The 17,704-nt window shown below is 39.9% G+C and overlaps 1 protein-coding gene across 10 annotated transcripts in view; it reads right to left on the bottom strand.

Annotated features, from left to right (window-relative positions):
• syngap1b (synaptic Ras GTPase activating protein 1b) overlaps positions 1-17,704 on the bottom strand; it is a 190,985-nt gene that overhangs the window by 40,147 nt on the left and 133,134 nt on the right. For 9 of the 10 annotated variants that reach the window (XM_026184941.1, XM_026184943.1, XM_026184939.1 and 6 more), the window contains 2 exons: positions 10,299-10,783; positions 5,987-6,108 (listed from right to left, as the gene is read on the bottom strand). In XM_026184941.1, coding sequence (XP_026040726.1) covers positions 5,987-6,108; positions 10,299-10,783 — 607 coding nt within the window. The remainder of the gene's footprint in view (positions 1-5,986; positions 6,109-10,298; positions 10,784-17,704) is intronic. The other variant, XM_026184946.1, reaches the window with a different exon arrangement.

Here is a 17,704-nt window from a genome sequence, read left to right as displayed (position 1 = left end):
CTAAAAGATGCCAACACAGTTTGACAGGAATAAAACTGTATTTTTGCACCAAAAAGGTAATAATTTAAAAGCTTGCGTATTTCAGCAAGATATAAGGGGTGACTCAAGACTTTTGCAACTACACACGACCAAGTTTAAATGTCTATATCTGATTTAAGAAGCTGTGGTAAAATGCAGCACACACAGTATTAACACGGTTTTCTTTACAGCTGCATTTATGGCATTTATCCGAAACATTTTAAATAACCAATTAAACAATTCTTAATAAATCATTAATCCTGACACACCTGTGCTCACAGCCCACACTAACAAGCAAAGGAGGTCTGTGCTAAAGCCCATTCATCATCACCTACTCCCACCCACACACACATGTAGAGAAGCAGGTAAAATCATAGACCAACTCAGGAAACAGCCACACAGCCACTGAAACAAACACACGATGGCACAGTGAGTCTAACCAGATAGCCAGGACAGATGGTCAGGTGTGATGAAGCCCTTCAGAGAAGAAAGGGGGACGGTAGATTAGGAAAAAGGAAAGATAGAAAAGAAGCTGTATATCCTGCGCTCTGTGTCCGGTTCTTGGCTTCTCCCCTGTTTGGGCTCAAACTGTTTTTGTCTATGTTCAATCATAACGTTCCACAACAGAGCAGTGATTGCATGTACGGGACTGAGGGGGAGAGAAACATAGAGAGTGAGGGAGAGATAAAAATAGACCCAAAGGAATGAGTCAGATTGAGGGTACCATAGAAGAGACGAGAGAAAGAGTGGGGGAGGTCAGGAGAGGATGTGAGAGAAGGAAAGACTGAGAGAGAAAGGGCTGAGGCCTCAGGGATGGAGGGAGAAGACCTCTCAGTGGAAATCATGTTGATTATGTAAACAGTGGATCCTTTGGAGAGGAAGAAAGTGAGAGTATGGATTAGAGGAATGAAAGAGAAAGGGAAAGGAGGAAGCGCAAGGGTCGGGATGGATGAAGGGATTGAGATGAGAGGAGGAGTGATGGAGGTAAAAAGGAGGTCTATGCAAGGTCTCAGTGGACAGACATAAAAGACGAAACACACACACACACATGCATGCAGACACCTTGCAAATAGTCAGTGCATCACAACTGATGAACTACACACCTGGAAAAAAAAACTCAGGGATTAAAGACTAGGAACAAGGATACTGACATTGGGAAGGTGAGCTGAGCTTTGCTGTAGTGATCTAAAAGAGAACAAACCTGACAACAACCACTTTGCAAAGAAAAGCAACTGAACTGAAGCCACTTTTCAATTTCAAATACTAATTAAGCTCAAGACCCATTTCACTGAATTTGCTGCTTTTGTCTTTTATTAAACTGAAACAAAATGATTGTTGATCAATAAGGTTAGACAAACACTGGCAAAATACAAACTGAAGGCTAATAGTCAAACTGGGTTGTATGACTCATAATTACTTATTAGCAATAAAACTTAAGCCTAAGCAACGGCTCTCTTCTTTCTTCCAGGTAAGCCTCCCATTTCTATGAAACAACATTTAATATGTATTTATTGGTTTATTTTTCTAATTCTTAAGAGCAGGAAGGCAAGTATTCTAAAGAGAAGTGCTTCTTTACAGACATTATATAGACATACACTAGATGCTTCATTGATTACTGCTATTTAAAGATGCATCAGCATATTGCAACTGCCATATTTTTACTGGGTCTTCTAATGTGTGTAACTCTATGCACTTGCCAATTAAATATAGTCATAACTCAGTGAAGTTTGCACAGATATTCTGTGGATTTTTGGCTTGTTACATATGCTACAACTGCATTTATTCTTGTTTAAGTTTAAAAATGCAAATTTTCATAACACAACACTTATCTTGTGTTGACTGTAATCACAACAGTCCAGTAATATTATGTTAAAAAATGTTCTACTACTCTGCAGCTGCTTTTTGTGATGTTCTACTATAAAAAAAAATAGTGTAAACAGTAAAAACTGAAAGGACTGCTCTCATAATTTTTGTAAATGTTGCTGTCCAGTCCTGCCAAGTTTTGATTTGAACTTAAAGCTACAGATGAGCCATGTAACTGCTTCTCCTCAGTGCTGATGTCCATGCTTAAACACAAAAATAGGTGAGTCTGGACAAGGGTTTACAACACTTAATGCTACTGCAACTACAAAATCAGCTACAAACTTACCAGTTATTGCACATTTTGCTTCTCACTCCTGATATATATGTAATAAATAAGTACTTAAGTAAATGCAGTAATAGGTAAAAACTGTAAAACAACCTTTCAACAGAAGTGTTTGTCCTTTTCTAGAAGCATTTCTTTCATTAAAACTTAAACTGAAAGAAAATCCTTGTATTTTATGCAGGGCTGGATCAGAATCCACAGTCAGACCAGCACCCACCCCAGAGGAGCATCTACATGCATATATGTACAGATAATTCTGAAAACATTTAGGGTAGATGTTGGCACAAGTAATGTGGGGTCATGTCAGCGTCTATTGCATCTTAACAGAGAACTTAATGATGGTTCTACAGAAAAAGGCAGCATGTCTCCAAAGATATTAGATTAAATCATTGGGAGGTATAATGTTTGAGATAAAATGTCATGCTATTTAAGAACTGCGATATTCTAGTGTGAAACAAAGAGACATCCCTTGTGCTACATCATGAATATTACTAATAAAAAAGTTTACAGGGTGTGGCTTCGGTAGTGCAAAGACTTCTTTTCTGTTTCCTGTTTTTGATGTTGAATAGATTTGTGTTTATAATTCTTTGGCAGACAAAAAAAGCTATCTCATTACATTATTTAGGCTAAAGATACGCTAATGATGAAGACTTCCACAATTTGAAACCTCAAATATATTAAACAGCTTTAAGAAAAACAAACAAACAAACAAAAAAAAAACGTTATTTTTCTGCAAGACAGAGTACCCTCTGCGACTACACAGAGTAATCCTATGGGGTACTTATGCTGAAAAATCTGAATGGACTGAAAGATCTGTTAAGTTTGGCTTATTAGTGGGAAGAATACAAAAATTATGTGCAAATATGTGCATCGTTGCAGCTTTTAGAGCCTGTTTGGGAGCTCAGATGCATATTTATGCCTGCATGAAATCTAATCCATGCTGAAAAAAAAGGCAAGCCCTCCCTGGATAAACAAACGTAAAAAAAAAAAGGAATACAAATGAACAAAGCTGCAGATGTTCACCAGCACCCCTGACAGAAAACACTCAGAGCAAACCAGGAGCTGTGAAAGACGATGGATCAGCCACGAGGGCCTTGGCAAACAACCACGACTTCACATCGCTCTTGACTTTTTTGTCCGTTCAGTCTTCTCAAGTCAGCCGAGGATAATAGACATCCACAAGCTTCCCAAATGAATAAATCATGTGGAAACACACCTTGGCAGACACCTGGCTCTGCAAAGGTGTTAGCACTCTCCTGAGTGTGCTTTTGCCCTCTGTTTGGATTATACAACTGACCTTCACATTTGAAGTTTAAGTTTGCCCTGGGTCTAACTGTCCAGTGGAAGAATACAGAAAAAGTGAATGGACCAAATGAATGCTGAATCAGTCAGTTCATAGATGATCATTCGTTTTCTGTAAGTATTTTGATTTACTGTTCACTGGGGATGGATTTTAAATATTCAAAGAGTCTGTTATAATTAAAATCAAATGGTTTTTTAGATGCATTTTCTCTTGTTTTTATTGTTGGCAGGTACTAGATAATGATACTAAATACTGCCAGAAGGTGGCATTAATGAAACGGGGAGTTTAAAAACATGTAAAACAGAGGAACACTTGACAAACTACCAGATGCTGGTTTTTAAAAACTTGCAGCACAGTAAGAGGAGATGATACTGTAAGCAAGAACTGGAGAAATGTGACAATGAAATTCACAGCTGCTAGAAAAGAGAGGAGGGTGAGTCCTGGGTGTAATCTTTGAGAACATTCGAATAGTTCCTGCTGAATACTGAACAGTATTTTTGCTCAACTCAGTTGCGCACATCAGGCTTTTCAGTTAAAAAAAAATGCTGCTTGTCTCCATTTTATGTTTGCACTGAAATGTTTTTGGGATATTGTTTTGCTTTTGGACAAAACAAGCTAGAAGATGTCTGTCACAGTGGACTTTAGACATCTCCGAGAAGAACGCAGAGCTTAATCTACGAAATTATCAGCAGTTATCATTAATGAAAATACAGAAATAGGTTGCAGCCCTTAGCTAAATGCTTTGGATCCTTGCTGTTTATAGGCTGCTTGAAATTAAGCTCAAAACCTTGCACAGTTCCTCATTTATGTTTCTCATATTTGACAAACTAAAAAAATCTGAAGATTTTTGCACTCGAACATCGGTCATGCAACTCCTGTGTTACTGTGTCTGAAGAATTCCAGCACTGCTGCAACTATGTAGATGATACAGAGGAGGTATAATTAAGCAAATCTCCCACTGACTCATTATGGTCTGTACAGCCGCCATATGGCTGTCTGCTGGTTGCTATGGTGAAGCGGGGGATGTTTTTTCATCGGCTCAGCAGAGAAATAGTGAGTGCTGAGTGCAAGCGACAATGCAGTGAGAGAGTAAAATAAACTTAGGACTTAGACATATAAAGGATTACAGAGACGGAGATTAGGCCATACACAGAGAAAGCTGATGCCAAGATACAGATAGAAAGCCAGAGACTGAGCTACTGATAGTGATAGATAAAAAGATTAATAGAGGAAGAGATGACAAGATGGAAAAGAATCAAAAGATGAGATAAAAGACGATAAAGATAGAAATCCATGGAAGCATGCTGATATAGATAGACCCTAATAAATAAATAAATAAATAAAATCTCCCCTTCTAGGCCATCTCTGTGGGTAGAGGTGGCATTGCTTTCACACCAGGCTCCTATTTCTAGAGCGCTCCTTGGAACCACAGAGACCCAATAACTTTTGAGCAACTGGATCTGCTCTGGTAAGCCAAAACACTGACCCTTTAAATTGAATTTATTTTAGGGGATTAAGCGGCAGAGAGTGAAGTATAGCACGGATGTGTGATGAGACTTTTGTGCTGTATGGTTTAAAAAAGGTTTTCAAAAAACCCTGTGTGAGTCGTTAGCAGCAAATGCTCTCTGTCCGCAGCTTCAGGATGTCACAACAGAACTATGAGCTGACAAACTGGGTATGGTGGCAACATTTAGGGTATACAACCTCATGATACAACGTCATGATACAACCTCATGAATGCTGAAAAGAAAACTGACAAGCAGACTTGGTTTTGATGCACTGCCTTCAGGCTAGGACACTGCAGACTGGTCCACTCAGTACTGCTGTTTTGACTGAAACTGAGGGATGTAGCACACTCATACAGTAGTGACTTGACAATAACAAGGTAGCCCTGCCCTAAAACTTACCATGCTTTTCCCATCTTTTTCAAAGATCACAGAACCAAAAGGGGCCATTTCCCTTTGATTTCTACACAACCAGACCTTTTTGCAACCACAGGAGACACCCACTGCTGGCTATTAGTAAGAATGTACTTCTGGAACAGCTTTTTTCATCAGTCACAACCATCCAGAGACTAAGATCTTGTCACCAGTCGACATGAAAGCTCAGTTTGACACACAAGTTGATATTTTCTCTCTGTGGCAGTTTGAGAGGCACGATGAGACAGATCTACAGATGCAGTGCTCAACATTTTCCAAAGAATAATATGCTATAATCTTGCATTTAAGATGATATATCTTGAGATTCTAGTAAACACACGTCCTTTCTAAGCCAAAATCTAATGTGCATTTTTGCCAGACTGACAGAGACTCTCAGTCAGTGTGCAACATGGTCACTAACTGTGCTATCACTGATTATGTAAAAGTAGATACAAAAACAAATAGTGATGTCATGATGGCATCCAAAAAGACAAACAGAATTCATGCATCTGTAAATGCAACAGCAAAATGCAGGACCAAACACAGCCTGTCAGTCCACAAACATCGCATGAAAACGCTCACACACGCTGACTCACTAACCTGTCTTGGTCAGCACTGCGGAAGCGGGGGAGGATCATGTGGCGGAAACTGCTAGTTCGGTCCAGTTTGGGCTGACTCTTGGCCCTCTTGATTGAGCCCTTCAACCTTCTACTGAGGAAACTCTGGAGCGTGGCGGAGGAGGAGAGCGACGACGAAGGCAGACAGATGGAGTGGGAGAGGGAGGAGGAAGTGTGTGGCGCGAAGTTACAGAGACAAAGAAGTGGTTGCCGTGAATCGGAAAAGATGAGAGATTGAGCGGTGATGAGAGGTCGATGTGGTTGGATAGGACAGGAAAGTATGGTATGAATGCGGATGATTTCCGTCATGTCAGCATGGTTTATAACAGATGTATTTGTGTGACGGCAAAATCAAATCGAGAGACAAACACAAATGAAAGACACGATGCATGATGGGGAGAGCACAAGGTACATTTATTATCAACAAGGAATCAACTTGCTACAGAAAATTGCAATGTTGTAACAGATCCTGTGGTGGGCAGTGGTGAACCATTCAGTCCATAAGAACAGCAGAGTCTCACAGTTTGTCCTAAATGAGCTTCCTGGCACGATACAATCAAATATCAGAGAACTGGAACGAGGAATTGTTCATTGATAAGTGTTCGGTACATATTTTACATTTCATTTACAATTATTTTTTGTCTTTCTGGCTGGAAGTGGTTCCATTTTTTGTATATCAGCATAACACTTAAAAACCACCACCCACCAGATTTTGTATCAACAAACTGCATACTGAACCCAGGATCAGAATCTCGTCTACAAGGAGTGTGAGTGTGCAGTTTCCTGTCAATGTGATGGTCATAGAACTAAAAAAAGATGGGACTTTACTTAAGCTTAAAGAAAATGAAAATGAAGACATCATAGAACTAACAGCAAAATCATTTTACAATTAATAATCTGTTTCAAACCTTTTGAAAATAAAATATATGTTTTCTCTGTTTTTAAACCATATATTGTAAATAAACTGTTTTTGGTCGAGACTGTTAGTAATGCAAACAAGCTAGTGAATGAAGTCCCCTTGGACGATTATATCACTTTTTAAAACATTTGTAGACTTCCTGATTTCACACCCTGTGTTTGCAGACCTCAGATGTTAACGTTACACTCATTCCTGTAATAGTAAATTTAAATGTCCCCAAATATGCATGAAATATCATTACATGCTTTTTCTTCCACTGTCCCCTGAAGACGCTTTGCCCATTCAGCTTTTAGGTGCATCCTGAAGTGCTATCATTTCTATACCTACAGCATAACGACATTACTCAGCGGGAGAAATGACACCTTGTCATGTGGCATGAGTCATATGGCTTTGAAGCCTGTCTTGAGGATGTGACTAAAGACTTGGCTCCATCTGCTGGTTCCAACCTAATAGTCTGCATGACTAAATCTGATTTGATTAGCCGCTCCGTCTGACACGTTAAGTCTCAAAAAGTAGAAAGTCTTTAATTCAAAGAGTGAGAGAAAATCCCGAAAGCACAATAAAGCACAATAAAGAGAGCTAAGAGGAGGCCTGCGCTTTAGCTTCTGTGGCTGTGTTTGCTGTTCTGCACTTTGTTACTGGCTCAGCTTTGGGTTCATTCCAGGTTACTGGTGTCGTTTAGTGTTCCAGCTCATTTGATGCTGCGCATGTTTAATAGCTGTGTGTAATTAGTTATTAATTTTTTAAAACACTAATTGTCAAACATGAAATGGAATTCTGTCTGAGTTGAACAATATGCTCAAAATGGCAACTGATGTCTTAGCAGGAGATTTATTCTGATGCTTACTTTAGCGTTAATGCTATTTTACACTTGTTACAGCTTGGGGATGATTGATGCTAAATTATATTAAATTACCCAATTTATCGGTTTTGTTAGTTTCCTGTGCAACAATAAATGTAATAAGTCCACATTTTCTGCATCTCTAGAACAGATGTGGCAAGTTCAAAGTCAGCATGACCCACGGAGTCATGGAACACAGCAGCATTTAGAGAGAACAAGACAGACTGAACTAAACTGGAATTATCTGTTAAGCAGGCACTTGTCCCCAGGCTAAGTATGTTTTGCCTTAGGTAAGACGTTGCCGTGGGAAAGCATTCTTATACTGCCATTCTGTCACATGCTGCTGGCTTCACAGAGATGCACACAAGGTCTCCCATGGCATCTGTGCCTTGACATGATGGTCAGGGTAATTGTAGATGCTGAGAGGTAATGATCCTCTTCTAAAGAGGAACAAAGTTTGGAGGGGAAGCCGGAAAGCTGGAGTGGTGGTGGAACAACAGAAGAGGGTTGTGGCTTGTGTCCCATTTGCAACTCGATTTACTTGCTTTTTACTTTCACTTTCAGATGCTGGTTATTAGTGTTTAGGAAAAAAATGTGGCTTGAGTTAAATATGCTTAACCAGTGTGTTTAAATGTGACAGTAAAAAGGTTCAGGATTTGATGGTTCAGGAGAGACTGTCACGTGCTTGGCTGCACTTCTGATGAGCAGAATTTGTACTGATAAGAATTTGTGCCTATTTTTAAAGGATACAGTAACAGTTCTGCTAGATTTACCTGCAATAATGATTTTTTTCCCTCCAGGTTTCAAGTGACTTGCATTAAACAAAGTGTGAGTTAAAAATCAGAATGACCTTTTTTGTCACTGCTGAAAAGTTTTGTTTGAATCTTGTGTTTCCAATATGGCATTTATCCTGTCCCTCAGGACTGCTTATCACATCACACAGGATGAAATATTGATACAACAAACACTCATCTCAGCCACTATGAAAAAAATGATGAAATAGAAAAAAACTCTGATCAAGCCCAACTGAGCCTTTACAACTGAGCTATTTTTCATACTGCAGCAGTGAATGGGCAGCAAATAGTTTCCTGTGATGGGAGGAAAACACATCCTGCCGTTCCCAGCTACAGTAACGGTGTGCAAACACCAGCAGAAATAATGGAAAAGGAGATGGGCAACATAGACTGCTGGCACAAACTTAATAAGACACCAGTCAATCCTCTAAGCCCCTTCGCGTTAACATTTGATACCTTGTGATTGAGTTTCTGTTGCCATTAATGAAACAAAAACAGATTATTTGTGCCCGCAGACACAAAATGTTTCGTGTGTCAGCTGCCCGCTTCTTCTCTGACAGACATCGTGTCTGGTTTAAAAAGAGTCACGATGATCCCAGAAATAATAGTGACACAACCTTTTTATGCTGCTCATCTTCATTTGACTTTAATGAATCATAGCAGGCATCTGGTGCATTTTAGCCTATTTACTACGAGTCACATTTACTTTATATCATATTTGCAATGTTTCAGCTCTTTGAAAAACCAGAGCATTTTCTTCTTATTAGTGGATATAGTCTCAGACCCTTGGTACAGATGACATTTAGACTGAGTAGTGTATTTTATTGCAATCTAGCTTTTTAAAAGTATTTAAAAAGCATTCTCTTCTCCTTGATCTCCTTGGCCTTTGCCTGCTGCAGTTTCTGGATTTATTCATTTAAGGTTTACTAATTAATAACAGTTTTAGTTTTATGAACTGCCTTTGTAGGTCGAATGCAATCTGGAATTTAAATGCATTCCTCTCAGTTTTTCTAAAGATAAACAAAGAACTTAAAAGCCCACATAAAATAACAGAAGCCATTATAAAAGCACAAACAGATTAAACATAAATGTAATGCTAAAAATGAAATAACTCATTTAGAATGATTATTAGAAACATGATTCATTTTCTTATTTTTTTTGTATTGCCTTCTTTTTTTGTATATTTTCATCCATTTATCATCCAGCAGTTTTTTTTCCTGCTGGGGAGTCTTGGCTTGTCTCATGCCCTGTAAAATATTCATGAAATTCAATTATTTTATATCCTTAATAATGCTCATGCAAACAAACAAATTAACAAATTGCTGTGCATGTCTTTTAAAATCTGATCTGTACTTAGGCTAATCTCTATTACCGCACAACGATGAAGTAACTTTGACAAACATTAATGCTGATGAATAGGTCCATTAAAGCATTAGTCAGATAATTGATTTTCATATTTTTGCAATAAGAATGGAGAATAATGCCCATCTGGAATGATGTGAATATAAATATAACATTAGACAAAATATATACCTTCAATTTCAAAATACTTAGTTAAAAGCTTTTAAACAAACTGGTGTTAAGCTTTTAAATGTGCGCCTGCTAACAATAACAGCAGCCTAATTGTGTGAACGTGTTTCTTTCATGCACATTCCTAGCTGTCGGGCCAAAAGCCGCCTGTATGAGTGTAGCATGCAAAAATAGCCAGTGTCTCTGCTTCAGCCATGTTTGTGTCACATACCTCAACAGGGGGCAGTGGTGCAATATATGCTCCTCCCGCCACTGGACTCGAACCGGCAGCCCTCCAGTCTCCGCCCCAGTACAAGAAGGGGGGGGAGGAGGAGGAGGCGGCAGGCGAGTGAGGCAGGGTGAAGGACAGGGAGGGGGAGAGGGGCAGCGAGCGGGGCAAGGGGGGCGTGCCGGAACCTTTCTTGAAGCCCTTTTGCTGCTGCGGCTGCTGCTGGCAAAAGGCGAGGGAGGGGGAGACGGCCAGGGAGAGAGGGTAAGGGTGAGGCGGGGTGCCGCTGGCCCGACGGCCACAGGTGTGCGGTGGACCCAGGGCGGGAGGAGGGAGGAGGGACAGCGAGAGGGATGGAGGCAGCGAGCGAGGCCGGGAACAGTGGGGGTTACTCACGGATTGTCGGAAGGGTTGAAGGGGGGCAGTGGGAGGGACCTCCATGCTGGGCTGCTTCCCGGTGGCTATGCTCTTCCGCCGGGCGCGATGATCTGCGAAAAGGAGAGGAGGTCATTGGGTAAGACACTATTATACATCCGTGGAAGGAAAACATCAATGGTAATATGAGGCCAGGACACAAAAATTGCAGTGCAGGACACAGGTAGAGCCAGAGGATGTGGACAAAGTAATGTGGAAATAAACAGCTGCGGGACAGCCGATATTGACATTCTGCCTGAAGGAACCAAAGAATATGAGAGCTCGATAGAGGTCAAAGGTGAGCGAGACAGAAATAAAACCATGCAAGGTCACACCCATTCACCAGCATCACTGCAGATTCTGCCGCTACACAGAAACTCTTATGCACTTTCATCTGTTGAGAGTGTGGGGGCTGACAAAGTGGAGAGATAGATTTTCTGTCTGGTTGTCAGCTGAGGCAAATGTTAACAGTCTGAATGTTGAGGGGAGGAACCGGGAGATGCATGGGTAGAGAGGCGCGAACATTAAACAAACAAAACACTTATCGACTTCCGTCTCTGAGTCAGTACATAATGCAGCAAATTGTCCAGTAAAGAAATAAAGTTCTGTCCTACACTTGATGGATGATGGAGAGAGTGTGGATGCACACAGAGAGGAGCAAAAACAAAACACAGGAGGCCAACTAACGGATCAAAAAAACAACAACAGAATTTTTTTTTAAAAATTTACTCAAAAATTCACTGACTGTGAATTTAAAGTATTGCCTACTTTGATCTTTGTGTCTTTCACTTTTGTCCTCCAACCAAATGCCAATTCTATCTCTGTGTCTCTGCACCAAATGTCTGCACTCTCAATGGGACTTCACAGGATATAATTACATATACACAGTTTTAATTAATTGCTTTTACCTACAAATCAATAAATTGTACATTCATAAGATACATGGAGGATTTTGTTAATTACGTACAAACCCTTTCTTCCAGTGGAAAAAGAAATGATTAAAACCTCATTTTTATTAAGCTCCGTGTGGCTTTCCAAAACTGAGATAATAGTTTACATTTTCAAACAGCTGTTTGTTGGTTTATATGTCAATAGGGCTGCCACAAACGATTATTATGATAGTCGACTAGTCACAGATTATTTTTGCAATTAGTCAACAAATCAGATCATGGACATAAAACGTGCAGCTTATTGCACCAGCAGCATCTGCTCTTATATAACTATCATTAGCTTACAGCTTGAAGTGTTTAAGGTATGTGCTAACTGAACTTTGCAGATTATCTCGGTGGAGTTTAATAAACTTCGCCATCTGCTCCTCGCTCGCTAATACATAGCATGACACTGGAGAAAATTCTCGACCACCTCACACTTGTGTTTAATGAGTTTACTGTTTAACGTTTATTCAGCCGTGTGAAAACTATAACTTTAATCTTAGCCAAACTGATTTACTCAAGAACAAATAAAACACTGAAAAAAGCCAAACAATAATATTGTTAAGTTATCTAAGTGACTTGTATATCATGTTTAACCTGAGTAGCAAAAGACCGCGGGGGGTTTGAAAACGATGTGCTGGGAGTTTGCTGTTCTCGCTGACCTCCCGGTGAGCTATTGAGCTAGTGGCTAACAGATGTTTCCGAAAACGTCGGCGCACTTTTGCAAATATGTGATGTCTTGATAAATCGAGCAGATATTGCCTCGCCTGAAATTATCTTAAAAGTTTATTTTGTGACCAAGAAAGAGTATTATTAAAACTAAGTAGCTGCCGCCATTGTTGGAAAATGGAATTGGTTTGGCCGCGCTATGAATTCTGGGATAGGTTGGGCCACGGACACATCCGACTCTGGGGAAAAAGAGGACGCATTTATTGGCCGCATTTATTGGACGAGTCTTTGAATTTGGACAGTCTTCGATTGCTGTAATGTAATCGGCCTACAAATGCTGCCTCCGAAGGATGTAGCCCCTGAATTTCGACACAGCTACGATACCGCAGACTGCTTCATCTTCTTCTTTGGTGTTTAATGGCAGCTGGCATCCTTGCATCTTTCAGGATCTTACTAAGCTTCAAACGACCCATCGACTATTAGTGACTATCAAAATCGTCGAAGACTATTAGTCGTCAACGATTTTGATAGTTGATATAATCGTGACTAGTCGACTAATCATGGCAGCCCTATAGGCCAATAAAGATTTACAGGAAGAGATCTGCGACATAAGTAAATAAATAAAATCTCCTAAGAGTTAAAGAAGTGATAAGTATCTATATATAATAACATCAATGAATAAAAGACAGGTGAGAATATTGTAAGGATGTGTAGTACTCACTTTCAAATTCAAATTCAAATTTTATTTGTCACACACACACAACCATACACAGTATGACATGGGGGTGAAATGCTTGTAGCTGTACAATGCCCGACCATTAAATGACAGAAGAAAAGTTTTACAATATTTACAATTTACTACAAAAATTTACAAATTAACTTAGGAATTTACAGTAAAGAATGTGCAAATAGCAGAAGAGATTATAAAGATAAGGATTATAAATTATAGGAATTATAGAATTATAGGAAATGTGTGGTGGTGCGTGTGGTGACGTGTGTGAGAGTCCAGTCTTATAGTGACGTGTTTGGGAGAGTCCAGTCCTACACCTGGTTCAGGCCCCGAATAGCCTGGGGGAAGAAGCTCCTCTTCATTCACTTATAATTCTGCCTTGAAATTTCTGTGCACTCATTTCTAATTTATACAATTTTGTTTACAACATACCACACAGCTGAATACTGCTGAATACTAGAAAAGTATATTTTTCAGTTGCATGAATGGAGGAAAAAAGCACCATTACAATATGCCAACTAACACATAGCAACTTTTGCTGCTCTAACAGCAGAAACCGGCTAACGATGGTTAGCTAAGTATCTTCATAAACTGTACCACAAGCTAAACCTTTCTAGCAACAGAAAAAAGAATGACTTCCTAACAAATTCAACACAGTTGTAGCGACCTTTCTGTGTTCACTAAGGTAGAGGCATGTTAGAGGCACAACAAGACTTGTTGCAATGCTAACATGCTTACCAGTTATCATCTTAGCTTATGCTAATTAACAGTAAACACAAAGTGCAGCAGAGGCTGTCATTAGTTTGGCAAATCTGATGGTGGTACAAAAGGAAAGCAGTCTCACTGTCTGTCTACATATAGGCTAAAACTGGCGTGTACTTTTATCAGCCTTAATAGCTGCCATGTGCCTATTGACAAGTAGCCACTATTTATCTGTTGTGTCACATCAGTTCTTTGCTGAGTAAAAAAATATTGTAAGAAAGAGAAGAAAGACTTGTGCAGAAAATAACAACCAGATCAAAACACCACTGATATCAGGACTAGCTGGAGGACAAATTATTTTCAATTTGATATGGCGATGAAGGCAAACAGTAAGGGGCGGGGATTAATCAATATATATATTATATTGCCAAAATTATTTACTTACTCATCCAAATCATCACTCTATGACTTCAGGTGTACACAATCAAGCACCTAGTCATGCAGACTGCTTCTACAAACATTTGTGACAGAACGGGTCATTCTCAGGTACCATGACGAGACGCATGGATTTCCTCCCTACTAAATATTCCACAGTCAACTGTTAGAAGTATTATAACAAAGGTGGAACAACAGCAACTCAGACATGAAGTGAAAATAACAGAGCGTGGTCAGCAGATGCTGCACACAGATCCCCAACTTTTTGCAGCCTTAGTCACTATAGGCTTCCAAACTCCAAGTGGCCTTCAGATTAGCCCAAAAACTACGTGCAGAGAGCTTCATGGAATGAAGTTTTCATGGCTGAGCAGCTGGATCCAAGCCTTACATGACCAAGTGCAATGCAAAGGATGCAGTGGTATAAAGCTCGCTGCCACTGGACTCTAGAGCAGTGTTCTCTGGAGTGACAAATCATGCTTCTCCATCTGACAGTTAAATGGACAAGTCTGGGTTTGGCGATTGCTAGTTCAGCGGTACTTGTCTGACTGCATTGTGCTAAGTGTAGTTTTGTTTGGTGTGAAAGAACTTTTCTGGCCTGCACAGAGTCCTAACCTCAACCCGATAGAATACCTATGGGATGAATTAGAGTGGAGAGTGTGAAGCAGGTGCTGTAGGTGCATAAATCATTTTAGCTCGTTTTTATCTGACATAGAATCAAACTTTCAGGAGATTTGGTAACTCAGGGGACCTTAAGCTGTGCCCACACTGGAAGTGTTTCGCTTTGAAACTGACATCTGGTCACTTGCTGACATTCCAGGCTCTGGTCACCAAGGTAACCTTCTAGGTCAAGTGTCAATCAACATGGCAGTCGGTAACCCCTTCAATTGCTTGTCTAGTAGTTAAGGAAGGTTTATTCCAGGTCCCGCCCACTTCCCGTTGCCAGGAGTTATTTCGCCCATAGTTGCTTGAAAAATCTAAAAATGTCAGTTTCAGTGGTTTTTGGTCACCATGGCGCTGCAAATCACTTGCAATATAGACGCAGCTTAAGATTGGTTGGTCGACTTCTGACGATGAAAGTGCAGAGACAGAGATTGCAGATATTATGGTAATATTAGACATTACCATCTGCAGAGCCAAACCACTGAGATGGCTGAAAAAATTTTAATAAAATCCAGAGCCACGGTAAATATGTAGTTACCACAAGCTACCATGTTTCATCATTCTTAGAAAAGGATCACCATACCAAACCTGCTTAAATCATCACTTTTACTATGCCAAAAACTCATCAGGAAGATGCCTATGAAAGCCTACTTTAATCCTGTTTTAATCAGACATTCTTTGTCCAGTTTTTCCCTTTACTTTCAGCACGGCCCTCTGAAAAGACCTGCAACACGCTAAATGTGATGAATGTGATACTGGTAATAAATTGGTTATATGTGTTGAAATTTCTGGTATTGTTTTCCTGTATTTCAGCCCATCTCACATCTTTTCACATTGATCATGCTAGTATCTGTGCTCTTTCCTTGCTTTCTCCTTCTCTCAGCCTCTTCTGTCACACTCAGACACACACACACGCCTCCTCTCTCCCACGCAGCTATTTTACATAATTCAAATAGTGCATTTACCCTGCTACCTCTCCTCAGCCCTTGATCTTTCTCTCTTTCTTTCACCTCCTTGCACCCTCTTGTTCCCTCCCCTTCAGATATGTGCATCATGTAGATGCCCTCCATTTTCTTCATACTTACCTTTATCTGGATTCCTCTTTTATCCTCATCGGCCCTCTGCTCTCATTCTCTGTCATTTACCTGTCCAAATGGCAATCCTTTCACTGTGAGCCTGCCCCTCTTTCTGCCTGCAGTGTTCTCCTACCCACACAAGGTGGGAAAAATAAATGACCATCACGGAGTTTGTCGGAAAACGCACCAAGATCCCTTTCCCCCCAAAATGTACACCTTCAAAATTTACCACCTGTAGGCTGGATGACAGGCAAGTGGAGGAGTCTTAAATCTGTCACAGAAGAAGAGAAAAATCTACAATAAAATGTGACACTTCTGACAGCTGATCATAATTATATAAAAAGTTATTTTGATGGTTATATAACAGCAAACCTTTTTTCAACTGAATAAAATGAAACTGGAGCTTTTACGGAGACTAAAATGAATGAAAGAAAGTAAAGTTTTTTGGTATCTGGTTCTCCTTGATGAATTTAAAGATACTGAAACTATTCCAGGACGTGATCTACTTTAGCTTTCGAGATACTGAATGAGTTCATGAACTTGGAAAGAGTTCTTCAGCTATCTTGTGAAGGAGCCATGGCTCTCTCTCAGTATCACTCACAGTTTCTTAGGTGTTTGTTACTCTGCAAGAGGTGTTAATTATTGGAAATTATCAGGGGTGATGCCCTGTAAATCTGCAAGTTATACTATCAACATTTATGTATCACGACTGCGCCAAACGCAATTAAAAGATCGTAGAACAGGCAGCTTATTGATCCAATTCGGAATTTATCTTTTCCCAAACTAATTAGTGTAACCAGGAGGAGCAGACTGTGCAAATAAGAGAATGGTGATTTAGGATTCAACTGGCAGCAGTATTATGACAGCAAAAACAAAGTTTGGACTGTTTCTGTGGGTTTAGACAGTGAGATCACAAAAACAAGCAGCCTGTGAGTTGGTGTACTATCATAACCCTTAAAGTGTGTGTCTGTGTGTGTGTGTTTTAAGACATTTTGTCCTTTTGGTGCCAGTTTGGAGCCACACAGAGCATGTGTTTTATTACATCCTCCACTGAAGGGTTTTATTCAGGGCAGAAGTCTTTGTCTGCTTTTGGTAGCTGCAGCTGTCATTTTAACCCATGAGAACACCAGTTTTCTATGTTCTAAAGTTTATGTCTTGTGCTTACTGCTGCCGTCCTAACCAGTGATGTGGATCATCAGTGGAAAAACATCAAGTCTAATCTTGTTTTGTCAGCTGGATCAAATGCACCTTTTTATCTTTTTACTGGATCACTGTGCACAGATCAACGTCACAGTACATGCAACGGGATAAAACTCTCACATATGCAGTCTTATTTTATAACAATTAGCTAACTGCAAAACTGAGTGAGAAAAAGCTGATGAAATCACAGTCCAGAGTTACTCTCAGCTCCGGTAGCGATTGGTGTTAGCAAAGCAAACCGAACAACCAAAAATGATGCCAATGTAGAAGTGCAAAAATCTGTTCCAGAAATGGCCACTTCAAAGGCTACAAAGGCAACCCAATCGCCGTGTAAAATTAAACAACTTTAAGCAAAAATGAGCAGAGAAATAAAAACTGTTAAAATTAACTGATGGGTGGCTGCCATTTCACTTGTTCAGTGTTAATTTGTATTAATAGACACTGTAAAAATGGGATTCTAAGTTTGGGTTAATCTCTGCAAAATCAGTGAGCCAGTATATGACTGAGGACAGCACAAAAACATGCGCACAAACACATGGTTCATGTTGGTTTTTATCTTTTCTCAAAGTTACCGCTTGTGACAGCCATTGT

The sequence above is a fragment of the Astatotilapia calliptera genome, chromosome 11 (assembly GCF_900246225.1).
Source record: "Astatotilapia calliptera chromosome 11, fAstCal1.2, whole genome shotgun sequence".
Classification (NCBI taxonomy): domain Eukaryota; kingdom Metazoa; phylum Chordata; class Actinopteri; order Cichliformes; family Cichlidae; genus Astatotilapia; species Astatotilapia calliptera.
Note: the sequence above shows the minus strand (reverse complement) of the source record. Positions and strands in the feature narration are given on the sequence as shown.